This window comes from Nelusetta ayraudi, unplaced genomic scaffold, assembly GCF_046127955.1.
Source record: "Nelusetta ayraudi isolate G7.1 ecotype Tasmania unplaced genomic scaffold, CSIRO-AGI_Nayr_v1 ptg000004l, whole genome shotgun sequence".
Taxonomy (NCBI): domain Eukaryota; kingdom Metazoa; phylum Chordata; class Actinopteri; order Tetraodontiformes; family Monacanthidae; genus Nelusetta; species Nelusetta ayraudi.
Genome location: NW_027466054.1, coordinates 5,997,366 through 6,009,866, shown reverse-complemented (window position 1 = coordinate 6,009,866; position 12,501 = coordinate 5,997,366). Strand labels below are relative to the sequence as shown.

At 43.6% G+C, this 12,501-nt stretch overlaps 1 protein-coding gene across 1 annotated transcript; it reads left to right on the top strand.

The window, feature by feature from the left end:
• The first annotated feature begins 692 nt into the window (after positions 1–692).
• stim2a (tromal interaction molecule 2a) lies at positions 693–11,970 on the top strand. The gene is made up of 12 exons (XM_076031009.1): positions 693–1,275; positions 3,385–3,515; positions 5,331–5,442; positions 5,560–5,671; positions 5,784–5,899; positions 6,591–6,768; positions 6,870–7,047; positions 7,200–7,361; positions 7,569–7,669; positions 8,052–8,305; positions 9,018–9,204; positions 9,351–11,970. Exons 1-12 carry the CDS (start codon positions 1,158–1,160, stop codon positions 10,792–10,794), a joined length of 3,093 nt encoding a protein of 1,030 aa, XP_075887124.1. The 5' UTR covers positions 693–1,157; the 3' UTR covers positions 10,795–11,970.
• Positions 11,971–12,501: the final 531 nt, after the last annotated feature.

Here is a 12,501-nt window from a genome sequence, read left to right as displayed (position 1 = left end):
ACGAGGACCTTCTTGGACTCTCGCCTCTCAAGCATGCCCCAGAGGTCAGAGGTCAAACGCAAGCCACTATTTTTACCCTCGAGACTGCTGGGTTGAAACCCGACTCTTTGTTACTGTTAAGAGGGCGCCCGTCTTATTTGTCAGTGCGTTTGGAAAAGAAAAAAAGAAAAATTCAACCCACCCAGCCCCCCTGCCCCGTTACCCCCTCCCCCACACTTAGATATAATTAGACCTCGGCATTAACAGGTGGGCAAACATTCACTGAGTCTCCGCAGAGCCCCGAGGAGATGCAGTCGCGGGACCCAGACACCAGGGTGAAATATGGCGGGATCTATTCCCGGCAGGATCGTCGAACGACCCCCCCCCCCCCCCCCCCCCCATTTGGAGCGCCGCGACATTTTAATTGGCCTGGGAGAAGTTGCACAATCTAAAAAAGAAAACCCATCTGCAGAATTACCACTCCGTCTCAGAAGACGCCTGAAACCTTTCCCTGAGAAAACTTATCGGGGTCACCGACTGACTGACTGACTGACTTTTGGGCAACTCGCCCGCCGGCTTCGGGGCGTGGCTCGGCAACCTTAGAACGTGTTGTGGGGCCCCCCGGCAGGCAGGGAGGGGGCGCCAGAGGGAGACAGGCCAGTAAATAGGTACGTCACGTCTTTACGTCTTTGTTGGGACACCGGGCGGAAACGATAAGGTGGCTTTCGAAGAGAACGGAGGAGCAAAGCAGCTGGAGAGCAGCTCTGTCTTTCAACAACTGACGTAAACATGTGGCTTTTATCTTTTGACACACTTTTGCGTCAGCCTTCTTTGATATCAGGTTCAAGAACGTTCTGCTGATACTTTTTCTTTTGACATTTTTATGTTTACTGAAATTCCCCACGAAGTTTTTTTGGAGCGCTCTTACGCACAGATCGCCCCTGCGCGCGTCCCGGTGCCGGTGTTTACAAGTGCTTTTTCCTCCGAATTGCACAACAATTCCCCCCTCTTCAGAGAATCATCAGTATCACATCTCGCTGCCGGGCTGTAACCCGGAATAGCAACACGGATCGGTTGACACATTTAGCCCACTGACGGCGGTGACTGCCTTGAAACTGGCCTCGGCGCCGCTCTTTTCAAGACTTTTCCCCTCCAGGACCTCCAGGACTGTCCCCGAAATGCTGCCTCTGTCGACCCTGCTGCTCCTCGTCCTCTTCCCGGCCACGCTCATCGTGGCCGCGCAAGGTGCCGGGGACCTCCCAGGCTTCCTCTTCCCCGCGGTGTTCGACCCCACAGGTGAGGGCTCTGCTGCAAGGAGCTGCAAGTGTAAATCCAGCAACGCCCATTAGCTTGCATGACTAACTGCGCAGATGTCCTTCTGTGTTTGAGTCTGGTTTACTCGAGTGTTTTGTGGTCAACTTGTGGTCAAATCATTTCACAGCGTGAAAAGGATGACTAGTTATTTTAGTTATGTATTGTTAGTTGATTGTATAATGGAGAGATTCGCATCTGGCACAATGTGAGAATTCCAGGCCAGTTGTTTTATGCTCCGTATGTGCCTAAAAGAGGTTTGGCTCACCTATTAAAAGGGTCACACACTCTGGTCAAATGTCTCCCTCACACACACACACACACACACACACACACACACACACACACACACACACACACACACACGCACACACACACGGATCACAAAGTCCATTGATATTTGATAGTGCATCCAGCTGAGAACTGTCATCAGTGTATATACACATTCGGTCATCTGAAGCTCCGACTCTCTGAAGTTAGCAGAGGATGACTAAGATCACAAGCATTTCATAGTAAGGTTAAAAGATTAATCTGTCAATTATCTTTGCCCTTCAATAATCATGTATCCCAAGATTAACTAATCCTTCAGCCATTTCTTCGCACCACGTCGCGACGCTTCACTATAGCCGCTTGCTGAAATGAGGCCCGCAGCACGTCTTACGGCATGCTTCACCGGTGTCACGTTGCCTTTTATTGGTGGTAAAGCACTTTCAGTAGGGAAGATTTGTGTCCCTGAAAATACAGAAATGGGGCAAATCTTTCCTCTCCATAGCTTATTTTTCTCTCCTTTGTACGTCTTAAGAAGGTGGGCTACTTTGACTGAGCGTTGTTTTCATGGTGAGGTTTACTCACAGACTCGAGGCCGCTGTTCCTTTCATTTCCTTGGAGCAGCAAACCACTGAGTCACGGAGACAAAAATGGGCACTGACTCAGTGGGACAGATGACGGGAAAGCTGTTTGTTATCTTTTCATGCATTCGTGTTCCAGTATTAGGCTTAAGCCCTAAACACTGTGAGTAAGTTAAAGCCTATTAACAACAGCTGTTTTGCCCACGGTGGCCGACTTTCCACGGCCCACACTCCTATTAGACTAAGTATGTTTGCACACTTTATTGGGGATTGAACCACTAAACCGGTGTAAGCTGCTAGATTTACTTTGTCTTATTTGAAAATGCTTCTTTTCTCTTATGACGGTAAAGCATCCCTCATGAAATTAATACTTCGATGTATCTGATAGGTTTGAATTTGCATCAGAACTGGCCAGTCCAAAGATGGTTGGAACTATAAAACCTCATGATCTGCTCGTACAATGAAACCATTACAGCACTCATAAGCAACTTGACTGGCAATTTGTACCACTTCACCACATCCTTTTTCTTTTCTTTTTTAAACATTTTATAAGATCTTAACCTTCACTAATCATACTCCTCATCTTAGTTCTTGATTATCATTATTTATTTTTCAAGATTGCAAAGATTGAATTCTTCAACCATGGTGGTATTCAGGACACAAATAAGCAAAAACAAAAAAAATTACTTAAAAAGAAAACTAATTATGATAATGATATTATTGGATTAATAGCACTGTGTCCAAACTGATAACTAAACATCTTACCCTGAATGTATTTTAGAAATGAAGCCATGAGGCCAGAAGGTTTGGACATGTAGAGACTAGGCACGGTGAATATATTAGTAGACAGGTGCTGAGGGTGGAACTGCAAAGCAGGCGGCCCAGAGGAAAAACAGAGAGGTCCTTTATGGACGCAGTGGAAGAGAACGTGCAATTTGTTGGTGTGAGAAAAGAGGATGCAGGGAACAGGGTTGGATGACGGCAGATGATTGGCTGCAGCCACCCCTGAAAAATCATGGAGAATAAGAAGGGTATTTTGCTAAATTATTTATATGCATTTGCTGGTTTATATATACAGTCTCAGAATAACAAACATATATACACATACATACAAAATTAACCTGATCTCCATAGTGGTACAATGGCTGTGGAACTGAAAGTACTTGATTGTTTAGAATAGCTGCATGGATATCAATATAATTATGTTCACTGAAATAAGTCATTGAGATAATGTTGACCCTCACAGACCCCTGCATGGTGGTGTTGCCACCGTGTATGAGCGATGCAGACCGCTACAGCCTGGAGGCCCTGAGAAGTATCCACCAGATGATGGATGATGACCAAGATGGCGGGATTGAGGTGGAGGAGAGTGTGGAGGTACAGAACCTGCCCTTTAAAATGTTTGTTTCATGATATTTTGCGATAAACCCTTGCAATTTTGTTGTCTAATTTTGTACATGGGCAGGCACACGCTTCAGTAAACTAATACAACAACAACAGGTGCCTTGGCTGCTGTTCCGGTTAAATGCTACTTTAAGGATAGCAACAGTATTCATTTGAGTTTGGATCAGTGACAAAACTGGTTTGCGCTTGAAGTGTACCGCATCAGTGGCCTGATTTGATTCGTGCTTTGATTCACACTTTATCATTTAAAGTTATTTGTCCAAAGCACTATTAATGATAATAAAAATTAATTCAAGTCAAATAATTGTTTAAAACCCCAAATATTCCAAAAAGTGTCATGGAAAAACAATCTGTTGCATTGTTTTACAGCTGTCATTAATGCATCCAAGCATTTATTTTCCAATATGTTATTATGAGGTCCTGAAACCTGACAATGTTTTGGCACAACTGATCCATGTTAACAAATAATCTCTGCTTTTGGTTTTGAATTAGTGCATACATGCATGCTTGAGATTTTGTGGATCCCTTTGCACGTGTTTGCAGTCTCCAGTGTTGCATTTCGGCACAAGTCACATCAAGACACCGCGTGTGTTTTGTCCAAGATGTGCATGTGCCCCTCGTTGTATATGACATTGGTAATAAATCTGCTACTCTCGAGTGCGCTGGGTCTTGCAGAATACTGCCTGGGGATACAGTATCGGGGGGCTCGGGTTGCGGTTGCCACAAAATTCCTGTTGCCATCATATGAAGCTACAGTTTACAGCCAAGGACACATTCCAAGACAGCAGTAGCTCATGCACACGCACACTGCACCACTTTGCTTCTGCATGCTCGCTATATAAGAAACAGTCAGACCCTACATTTTTCAACATGAAACACCAACCTTTAGTTTCAGACAATTTAAGATAATGCTCAATTCATAAATCAGCTTTATTTATATGCCATGTTTAAAAATCCACACGGATAGCCAAAGTGCTGTACACTGATACATAAAAATACATTTCAATTTAAGTTAAAAACACAAAACATATAAAACAAAAAAAAATGAAGAAAAAAAAACAGGCTCACAAAGTGTATTTGGAAGGTGCCAAACAAGGTGAAAAAAAAAGAGATTTGAAATCAAGAAGCGAGGAGGCCTTGTGCAAAGGCAACTCATCAAGAGTTTGGTAGCAGTGGTAGAAAACGCCTAAGGAAAATAAGAGGGCCAAGGATTGAACCTTGAGTCACTCCCTACCCTCATCTCAATGCGTAGTGCCAAACACCCACTTTACAAACAAGAATAATGTTGAGGGATGATTAAAATATATAATGCTGCAAGTGCGTGCGTGTGAACAAACTGGAAATGCTAGCGTTAGCTAAAATCATGCAGGATTTAACCTTTAATCCAAAGGGTCGCCTTTTGTTAGCAGAACTCTGTTACTCTGTTGTGTTTCCAAGGTGACGACTATCAGCGACTTACTTGCCTCCCTGCCTGCCTACTTTTTGTTTTAATTTTATTTATACAAGGTCAGTTAAAATAAAATTAAACCCCTTGTGTATTTTAGCGGAGTTCCGTATCTGAAACAGGTTATCATGAGGTGACCTCTGGGGGTGTTGTCACATGGGTGTGACATGACAAAGGGTTGATTTCCAGAACTGTCTGTTTCAACACCTTCTGTTTAACACCTTCTTTTTAAAAAGTGTAGCCAGAACTTCTCGCATTTTTGGGAGTTGACTGCATAAAAAAGAAACATTCATAACACAGGACCTTTAATGGTTTTGTTTACAATGTCGACTCTGTAATTGCAGTTTATCATTGAAGACATGAAGCAGCAGCAGACCAACAAACACAGCAACCTGCACAGGGAAGACCAGCACATCACGATCGAAGAGCTCTGGAGGGGCTGGAAGTCCTCTGAGGGTGAGCGCGAGCCTGCACGTGCAAAGCCTTCATGTAGTGTCAGGCGGCTTGCCTGACACTATTTCGGGTCACCTCAAGATATTTTGACACGCGTTTTTCCCCTGCCTTGCTTCTCAGTACACAACTGGACTCAAGACGCGGTGCTCCGCTGGCTAAAGGAGTTTGTTGAGCTACCACAGTATGAGAAAAACTTTAAGGAGTTCAAAGTCAATGGCAACACGCTTCCCAGGTGAGTTTGTCCCCACGATGAAGACGCAGACTGAGGTTTATGTAAGCAGTGAGACAGTTGCTCTCAAAGGTCAGACTGGAGCACTGAAGCGCTGTTGACATTTTGTGTGCAGGATTGCAGCTAATGAGCCTTCCTTCCTGAGTGCCCATCTGAGGATCCAGGACCAGAGGGACAAGCAGAAGCTCAGCATCAAAGCTCTGGACGTTGTTCTGTTTGGGCCACCTACACGTAAGTTCAAGTCCAAGGGTCCCCTTTTCTTATATCAAATAAACTTAAAGGTTAAGTGTGTAATATTTGGAGATTTGGAGAAGAAACAGCGACATCAAGTGGTTGCATTTTAGATTGCAGCGCTCTTACACTCCCAGTTCCTCTCCCGAGCTTGCCAGTAACTACGGTGGCCTGCACACAACAACCTGGGTACCCGGTTCACCTTCAATTTCAGTGGTTTATTTAAATATGCGAGCAGTCATCCTAAATATGAAACGTGCTGTCAGGCTAGATTGTCCAAACCAGGCTTCCTTAGAAATATGGTGGTGCAAGATGGCAGCTAACTGAGGGCAAGGCCCTTGAACTATGTATATTCTTATATGTAAATAAGAGTTGTTTATGGGTAGGAAAACCAAATGACTTTTATTGCACTGCAATTATACACTTATTATTCATGTATTTATGGGCAATTTATAAAGCTTTTACCAATATAAAAATCACAAATGAGGCTAAATTTTTCACACTGGACCTTTAACTTGCATATGCCGATCAACTCCTGAAGCCTTGATAGAGCTTTTCTAAAAAAAAAAAAATGTTTAGCTTAAGCTTTAATCAAGTTACTCATTCACTAATGCTAACTGCTAATTCACTAACGTGACACATTCAATAAACACTGCCCGTAAATAAACGTACCCCTCTGCTCTTTGTCAAGGTCCCCCTCATAACTACATGAAAGACCTGCTCCTGATTGTATCAGTGGTGATGGGGGTTGGGGGCTGCTGGTTCGCTCAGGCCCAGAACAAAGCCAGCAAAGTCCACATTTCCAAAATGATGAAAGACCTGGAAAGCCTGCAGAGGGCTGAGCAGAGCCTCATCGAGCTGCAGGAACAGTTGAGTGTGCAGCGGAGTCAGCGGCCGTCGCTTCACGCATATTGTTTAAGCTGACCTTGTTTCGTGGGATTGAACTTGAAAGGCAAATGCTTCCCCCCAGACTGGAGCGAGCCCAGGAGGAGAAACGCAACGTTGCAGAAGAGAAGCAGAATCTAGAGGAGAAGATGAGAGACGAGATCATGGGGGCACAGGAGGAGGCCAACCGCCTTCACGAGCTCAGGCAGGGAGCCGTCAGCGAGCTCAGCCGCCTCAGATATGCAGAGGAAGAGTTGGAGCAGGTAGTCGATGCAGCCTGAAGTTGTTACTCTGCAAATTCACCAGCTGCTGATTACATTTCCAACCGTTTGCAGAGCCTAGGAAGCGGAATTAGTTGTGCTCAAACTTTTGAGAATTTGTACTTGCTAAATTGGAACTTGCAAACCCGCCTCAGGTCCTTGGAGCGCTGAAGCAGGCAGAGAAGGACATGCACGCGAGCTGGACGGCCTCCGAGGCCCTGCAGCAGTGGCTGCAGCTGACACATGAGGTTGAGGTCCAGTACTACAACGTCAAGAAGCAAAGCGCCGTGCTGCAGCTCGCCTGTGCCAAGGAAGAGGTAACTGAAATAAGAGAGAAAGAAAGAAAGATAAACATACAAAAAATTATAGTGAAAAGGGAAAAAGTGAGTGTACATTTCCAGTACAGTAGTGTTTGTGGGTAGATGACCAAGTGAATGCAAAGAAATATACATAAACACATATAAATTATTATTGAATTTCAGTTGACTGAATTGACGACAGCAAGTTGCTGTACTAACTTGCAGGCAGAGAGAATTAAGAAGAAGAGAAGTTCTGTGCTGGGGACGCTACATGTTGCTCACAGCTCTTCACTGGATCAAGTCGACCACAAGATCCTGGAAGCAAAGTGAGTCATGGAAATGGTCATACATTTTTTTTTTTCCTTGGAATAATTTAAAAGGTGATATTTTCGAGATTTATTTTAAATCAAATCAGTCAGCGATAGTTCAGAGGGCCATCTGTCAATTCAATGGCAAGCAGAGCTTTACAGTCATCTCTTCAGTCATTATATTAACATTTAGTCCAATTCAAAAAAGGCTGATTGGAAAAAAATATAAGTTATTGACGTTTTTTTATTTCCCCCATGTTCAGCTTAGGAATCATAGCGGCATGTGCCAAAGCTCACCACCAGGGGGTCGCAGAGAATTCTTTTCTTTTACAGTCCACAGTCGACAAAACTGGCCATTACATTTTTGTTTGACCTCGTACTTTGTTTTGATGTCTCAAAGGAACGCCTTGTCTGAAGTGACAGCCTGTCTACGGGAACGCCTCCATCGGTGGCAGAAGATCGAACATATTTGTGGATTCCCTATTATTAGAAATCCTGGCCTCGTAAAGCTCACTGCTCAGCTCTACGTAGAGTCAGCGTCCCTCAACCTGCCCCGAATGCCTCAGGCACCCTGGTCATGTCACAGCTCTCTCCATAGTTCCCTGGAGGACCTGCTGGAAGAGTCTGCTTCGCCCATGTTGCAGAAGATGACAGGTAAAGGGGTTTTCACTCTGCACTCAAACCCCACATGGTGTCCCTTATGAGTTTTGCACATCTTCCAGCCACCCCAGACGGAACATTTTATAATCTTTTGGATTTATATTAATCTCTTCAAGAGCCTGTAGAATGAGGTTAGAAAGCAGAGACACCAACCTTCTGTCTGACCGGTCAGGTTCCTTAGTTTAGGAAGGCTGTTAAATTTGAAGGTTGGCGCAAAGGTTGACATTAACTGGACATTACTGTCCAGTCACCATAGAAACGTGGCCTCAAGAAGCCACAGTGAGCATCACAGTGCAGTTATCAAGCCTGTAAAATTGTCAATGAAATTGTGTTAGTTAGCTTACATTTAGCATATATGTTTCGCAAGCTTAAAAGCTAAGTGTATTCACTGGGAAAATCAATCATCGCCTTCATTCCCACACATTCTTGGTAATTACCAGATACAGTACATTTCCATTACTTTCAATGGAAAGTTTCCAACTTTGCAAATGGTTGATATTCAGTTCAGTCAAACTAAACCCATCTTCTGAGTCAATGATGTTCCTGAGCTGACCAGCATTTTAATGTCTTGCTCCACTGCCAGCTAGGCAGCTGTAAGCTACTGGTTTACATCGTTATATCTTTCCATCTTCAGTATTCTTGGTTTTGTCTGGTCTCTAATTGATGTGTCTCCATCACCTGGTTGAACTTTGACTCCTACTGCCAGTTCCACAGATCAAGCGCTCTCCTCAGACGAAGGGATCCACCATATGTCGGTCTCGTCGCTCCGGCGTCATCTGCCCACCACCAGCTGGCTTGATCTCTTCAGATCCTGACCTTCTTCTCCCAATCCGAGCCCCGTTCCCTTGCTTTGATGACGAGGAGGGACGTTTCCTGAAAACCATCAAGAAACAGTATGCTCTGCCCTCAGTTTACTAATCCGTTTGTTTTATCCATAAACCACCCATGGCAAAATGTTTCAGCAGTTTTCCTTCTAGATGCAAATGCTGTTTTTCTCTTTCCTTCTCCCAAATTTTTCCTCTCTTTTTTTTCCTGACAGGGACTCTGAAGAGTTTTCAGACCCCGAGTACATTACATCACCTTCTTTAAGCAAACTTTTCCCTTGCCCTGCTGCTGACGCTTCCTCTCCAAATCTGTTTGATGACGACACCGAGCTGCTTTCGGACAGATCCATCGCCAAGCCTTTGAGGAAAGAAGTGGAAGCTGTTCGTGAATCTCCAGTTCGCAAAATTTCGGTGCAGGAGCTGGAAGCTTCGGTTGATGCCTCCTGCAGGAAGATGGCAAAAGACAAAGTGTTGGATGCCTCGTTTGAAACGCCTTCTTTAAAGGCGGCAAAGGAGGGTTGCCTTTTGGAAAATTCATCAAGGAAGATCTCCAGAGACAGATGCGATATTCCTCTGAACGTGGCAGTGAGGAAGGGGATCTCTGATGAGTTGGATGAAGACTTTCTGGTCACAAAGGTTGAAAGAGATGCAGTGGGGGATTTCGTGGATATCGCCACACGGAATATGTACCGAGAGAAAAGTGATTTACCCAGAGATTTAAGAAAGATGTTTTGGAATGAATTAGAAGCCTTAACGGATGCAGCACCGAGGAAGATATCTACTGACGTGATGGGGATTTCAATGGACAGTGGCTCAAGAAAGTACAAACGAGAGGATGCTGACCGACCTTTTGAAACGCTACCCAGAAGGCCCAAAAGAGATTCCGTGGGAATGTCTCTCGACACTAGTTACAGAAAGATTTCAAGAAGTAAAGGAGAGTGTCCGCCTGATGCCCCTGTGAGGGCGTTGACTTTAGACAAGAAGTCGGAGGCCGCCAAAATCCTGAGGAAGATATCCAGAGATGAGCTGGAGTACCATCCAGACTCCGCCTCTATCAGGTTGCTACCCAGAGACAACCCTCTCGCCTCTTATTCTGAAGACAGGCAAGAGCTCGGTTCAGAGGCAACAATTAACAAGAAAAAACTGGAAGAAGAACTTCAGATGTCCATGGGTTCTGTCAGGAGAGGAGCTCCGAGGCTGGTGAGAGACGACAGCAACAGTTCCATGGAGAGCCACGTGGAAAGAATGCCCTCAGACAAAGACGATTTGTCGCTGGTGAAACAGGATTCTGGAGCGTCGGACCACTCTGGACAGCACGACCTCATGGTGACCTCCCAGGCGTTGGGGAAGTGCTCCTCAGAACTTTACATTGTCGGAGTGCCCAGCCAGCTGGTGTACGACGGAATCCTGGAGAAATCCTACAGCCCCGTGGCCATGGCTGCTGCCGGCCTCTCCGCTTCGACAGCCAGTCTGGCTCGGTGCAGGCTGCAAGCGGAGGAGGAGCCCCCGCTGCCTCCCCCGAGGGTCATCCTGCAGTCTCCCTCCGATGGCCCGAAGGATAAGGAAAAGAGCAAAAAGTCTTTAAAGCTTAAAAATCTCTTCAAAAAGAAAAACGAGGCGAATCCAGAGAAGCTTCAGAGCGGCCTTCAGAAACTCTGACTAGCCTTGACTTTTTCTTAATGATCTTTTTTTGTCGTCATTTTTTCTTAACCCAAAAATTTGGGATTTAACCTCATCGTAGGTTTTGTATGATATTAGGTGAAAGGGAACATGTTTTGAGTCTTCCCTGTAGCTGAATGTTGTCAGTTCAGTCCAGTCAATTAGATGGTTTCTTTCTGTGAACCTTTTTTAAAAAACTGCCTCATTGAAATAAGTCAGTTTCTTAATACCCTTTGTATCACAGAACAACTTTTGTACTTCTAAAGTGTAGTTTTCTCAAAATTGAACTTGCATTCAATTTATTATCACCCCCTTGTTGATAGGTGCTCCAGTGACATTTGTGAATTTACATAAGCATCCTGGAGTTTCAAGGATGGAGGAAATTCCTATTTCCAGTGAAGAAACAACAGTGAAAATATGTCTTTGTGCTGCTTGTGTGACGAGTGATGCAGCTGATGTGGTTCAAACGACAATTTTCTATGCTAAACTTTATTGTTTTTGTGAAGATGTTAGCAGATTATTGTTGAGAGTTTGGTTAAAGTTAACCAGCTTACATCTCCCTGACAATTTCATGACAGCATACGAGCAGTACAGGTGACATGTGGTGTTTTTTCCTGTCATTTTTCAATTGTTATATATTGAAAATTTTAGTATTTTTTATATGTATTCATATGGGAGGAGGTTTGTATCAGTGGGTCTGGAAGGATTCACAAGCCTTTTTTTTAATCCGTCAAAGATTACACTAGTATTTTGAACATATACCATTAATTTAAGGGTTTTCACTTTGCTTTGATAAAATGAATGTATTTTTTAGGCAAACAAATAACCCACACATTCAGAAAATTAGGAAAAGAAAGAGTGAACTTAATGTAGAAATATTGGTGCATCTATTTTGCTTTAATCTGCAAATGAGCATTTTGCTTTCCAGTTGTTTTTTCTTTGAAATGTGCAGGCGTTTATTGTCCAGGTGAAAGCAGTATTTAGAATATGTTTCTTGTTTACGGGCATACAGCTAGTATCTTAAGTAGTTACTTTGAATTGAAAATAGTGCAGAAATGAAAGTAAGAAGTTGTTTTTTTAATCCCCCCAACACATAATAAATGATGGCGCTTTAAATGAATTCAAAACTGGTTTATTCAGAACAAAGTAACATCAGTCAGAAATAAATACCCATGTTTAATTTAAATTGGAACAATGTTTTTGTACTTTATTGCCAATTAGGCAACAAAATGCTTTTATTATAAAACAATTTGTCATATTGGTTTTTAATTGATATTATACACGTCAACTCAATGTTTTTTTTAAGACATAGTAGCTTGCACGTGATTTAAACACGGCTTATTGAAAAATGCTCTTTATGCCATGGATGTATTTTTTTTATTAACTGTGTAAGGTTCAGTGTATAATGGCAAAGGGGACCTTGCATCGGACACACACACACACACACACACACACACACACACACACACACACACACACACACACACACACACACACACCAACACACAAATAGTACGGGTCTGTTTACCAAGACACAGATTCCGTGTCAGTCCCTGAACACTATACACTGACCCTCCTAATGGATTGTATGAATACAGTGTTTCCTCTTGCTTTGCCAGGGACAAATACTGAATTTGAATATGAATGTAAGATTTAAATTGCTGCATATTTATTTATTGAAACCTCTGGCAGAGGAAATAAATGTTG

What these genes read in the sequence shown, in the direction of transcription:
- stim2a (XM_076031009.1), top strand. Translation starts at nt 1,158, where the DNA reads ATGCTGCCTCTGTCGACCCTGCTGCTCCTCGTCCTCTTCCCGGCCACG. An exon ending in CGCGGTGTTCGACCCCACAG is followed by an intron (nt 1,276 to 3,384) that starts GTGAGGGCTCTG and finishes TGACCCTCACAG; the next exon opens with ACCCCTGCATGGTGGTGTTG. An exon ending in CTCATCGAGCTGCAGGAACA is followed by an intron (nt 6,769 to 6,869) that starts GTTGAGTGTGCA and finishes GCTTCCCCCCAG; the next exon opens with ACTGGAGCGAGCCCAGGAGG.